At 34.2% G+C, this 3,443-nt stretch overlaps 1 protein-coding gene across 1 annotated transcript in view; it reads right to left on the bottom strand.

Moving 5' to 3' along the window:
* Nucleotides 1–3,443, bottom strand: part of LOC102673145 (protein sprouty) — an 18,594-nt gene that overhangs the window by 4,891 nt on the left and 10,260 nt on the right. Inside the window, exon 2 of the mRNA XM_031508382.1 lies at nt 1–532. Coding sequence (XP_031364242.1) covers nt 1–532 — 532 coding nt within the window. The remainder of the gene's footprint in view (nt 533–3,443) is intronic.

Genomic DNA, 3,443 nt, shown 5'->3' with positions numbered 1-3,443 from the left:
GCTGTGTCCACGCAACGCTTTCGGTGCTCCTCCTTCTTCTTCGCCTCCAGCTCTTCTTCCTCCTGCCAGTGATTCGTGAAATGGATACCGTTACCGATCTCTGTGCTTCTTTCTGCTCCTCTTCCGTCACCTCCACCTCCGCCTCCTGGCCTAACTCGACTCGACGACGAGAAAACTCTTCTAGACGATCCTGTTCCCAGTCTCCTTGTTGTTTCTGGCGAGGATGGTGATGCGGAACGACCAACCGACAAAACCGACGATGTTGCCCGCTCGCTAGCCCATTGTTCGACAGCTCTCGGTGTGCTTGGACTCGAGGTATGCTGATTCTGGTGGTGGTGGTGATGTTGTTGTTGTTGCTGCTGATAATGAATTGATTGACTCGGGGTAGTAAGTGTCGCCTCGTTGATCCGCACTGGCCAGCCCGCGCGAGGTGGTGACACTCTCGACAAGGGCGTTCCATTAGCGAGGATGAGGCTCGGTAATGCTCCGCGTCCGCTTCCTCTCGCCCTCGCGACACGCGCTTCATCCCCACCTGAAACGATACCAGATCCGTCAGTCTTTCTTTCCCGTCCCTTTCTTCGTTTCCTCATCCGAATTGAACAAATCGTTCTCGCTTTCGTTCAAAAATGTTCAGTTTATAGAATGTAATATTATTTTACATCATTTTTACAAAACTTTTAAGCGGTAAAAATTCGCTAAATGCGTATAAGAATCATTTCGTAATGCTTATTGTGTAATACGAGGAAATACGATTCTCCAAGCCTTTCCTATTTTACGGAAAAGCAGAAAAGAATAAAGAGTTTTAAAAAAAATAGAAATTTTTCTATTTTGAAATGAGGATTGAATACGATATAATTAAATATGTAATTTCATTGATATTTATTTATTTAATTAGTGTTGATAATTAATTTTCGAATGATAAATAAAATTTCTTAAATTTCTGCATTAATGTTATTAATATTAATTTTGGCATATAAAAATTTCTCATTTAATTGATTCAAAAGAATGAATTTCTAAGTAATAAGGATAAAAATATGTATATAATTTAATTATAATTCATAAGATATTAAATTTTATACGTAACACCATCTATCAAACGCAACTTTATCTTTCTATTCATTTCGTGTCGGATACAATCTTATAAGTTAACCTAACTTTCAGTCGGAACTTATGCACAAGATACAAGGCATGATTGTTTCTATCCTGCGTAAACCACGGAGAATAGGTAAGTGGAGGAAGGGATTTGAATGAACAGAGTCGAAAACGATATTCGGATCACACTAAAAGAGACACGAAGAATGTACGCGGCACTACCTACGTAGCTTCGAGATAGGATTGGTCTACGTGGGCGAGTGCGCCGCTCGTGGGCGCTCGTGGCCTGAGCGAACTGTGGTTCTTGATTCAGTGGTCATCGGCCCACTCGAAGCGCCTACAGTTGTGGAAGAATCGAGCGTTTTGTTCAGCCGAGATCAATCGTGTCCTCGTCTACGCATCTACGTTTTGTGACAGCACGATTTACATCCGATTAGCCAATTAATTATTTCCATAAGAACATTTAGGAATCGAGGAAAAATAGAATGAATGAAGCGTTAAACAAATTCTTTTTTCAATAACAAGAGAAAATTTGAAATGAATTTAGAATTAAAACGAGAATTTTTGTTAAAAGGAAATATTTCATTCATCAATAAAAATAAGATTCTTCCAAAATATCGAAAAATATATATCAATTTTAATTATAAAGTATTAAGTGTTTCGTCTCATCGAAATTAAATAGTGATCTAATAACGACATCTGGTGATTTAAAATATAAGCACAAGTCACGTGACTTTTGTGATTCTTGGTATCTAGAATCTTCTTCCTTCTCATCATTGCAATCAAATCATTGCAGATACGCTGCTTAAATTTTCTGTGCAATGAAGATTTAATATATTATTATCTTTATTCCTATATTATATTTTACTCTAAAGACCAAAATATAAACTAAATTATACTATTTTAACTAAATTCGTCCAATCAAAAACTGATGCATGGATTTGACTATATAATCACGAACTAACACAAACTGTTGAATTTAGACGTATATCGATCGTAAATCGTATTTCTTTTTACAAAAACAAAAATAATTCGTTTCATTCATTTTACAGGTATTTTATTATATTTTCTTCACATTTTTTCTTATTCATTGAATTATATTCTCGAAAAACTATCGCGAAATTGCGGAAAGCTGATGATATTAAATCTGGCTGGATAATACGTTCAATGTGCTCCGACCCACTCTTGAGGGGCATACAGGATTGGAAGAAACGACGTTTGCCCGCACAAGACCATTCTCGCGACCTACACGCATCTCAACGTGTAAGATATACAATACGTCTCGTGCAACGATGCTTTTTACCTTGCAATTTAATCCTTGCTGTATAAACACATTTATGGTATTTTTAAAATGTAAACGTGAGTCTTCCATGCTCGATGCATTTTTTAGCGATAATGATAATAATTTTTAGAAGAATCTGAAAAAATTCCTGCGCGTGTCCTCAAATATATTATATATTTTTAAATTATAGGGAGACTTGTTAAGAAGTTTGTAAAAATTTATATTTACACTAATTGAAAATTGGATTAAAAAATATTATTTATTAATGATCCTTCATCAGTCTTGTAAGATCTATGTGACTTTTTTTACTATTAAATATTTTCATTTTAGTAAAAGGATAATGAAAAATAAATAAAATAATTAATATTCTTATATAATGAGTTCTTTTATAACTGAAAGAAAAAAGAGAGGTCAAAAAATAGACTTACAACAAATATCATTCGTTGATGAAGTTTTCACTATTCGCCTTCAGAAAGTAGATTTCGTTCAAAACTTAGTGTACAAATGAAATCAAAAATAAAATGATAAAATTATTTAGAATTATTAATAATATATAAATAAAAACTAAAACAAATAAAATTAAATAGCTTTGAAAATTGTATTCATACACTTCTCAATTTTATATTAAAAAATTCACTTTCAGACGCTTCTATATTTTAACTCTTCTATATTCGAAAAATAAATACACCAAATTTCATTTTGAATATTTTCTTTAATCTTTAATCATCTTTTTTTTTTTTAGAAGCAAATTTAAACGACGAAGGTTATCTATTAATCTACCGAATGTCAAATTGATGTGAGAAAAAGAACGAACGAAGATTATCGCTAAACATTGTATCAATTAAAACGAACCTCCTTTAATGAAACTTTAATGAAACTTCTAATAATAATCCTCGCTCCGTATAAAAATTATATATGCTCCCCTATCCACGAATAACGCTTGCGCTCACTCACCCATAGTCATGTCTCGAACCAAGTATCGCGATGTGGAGGAGATAGTGAACAATCGAGAGGATTCGTATTGTGGCGCGATGGCTCACACGTGGTGTGAACACCCACGCAAACACGC

This window comes from Apis dorsata, unplaced genomic scaffold, assembly GCF_000469605.1.
Source record: "Apis dorsata unplaced genomic scaffold, Apis dorsata 1.3 scaffold_85, whole genome shotgun sequence".
In the NCBI taxonomy this organism is placed as follows: domain Eukaryota; kingdom Metazoa; phylum Arthropoda; class Insecta; order Hymenoptera; family Apidae; genus Apis; species Apis dorsata.
Note: the sequence above shows the minus strand (reverse complement) of the source record. Positions and strands in the feature narration are given on the sequence as shown.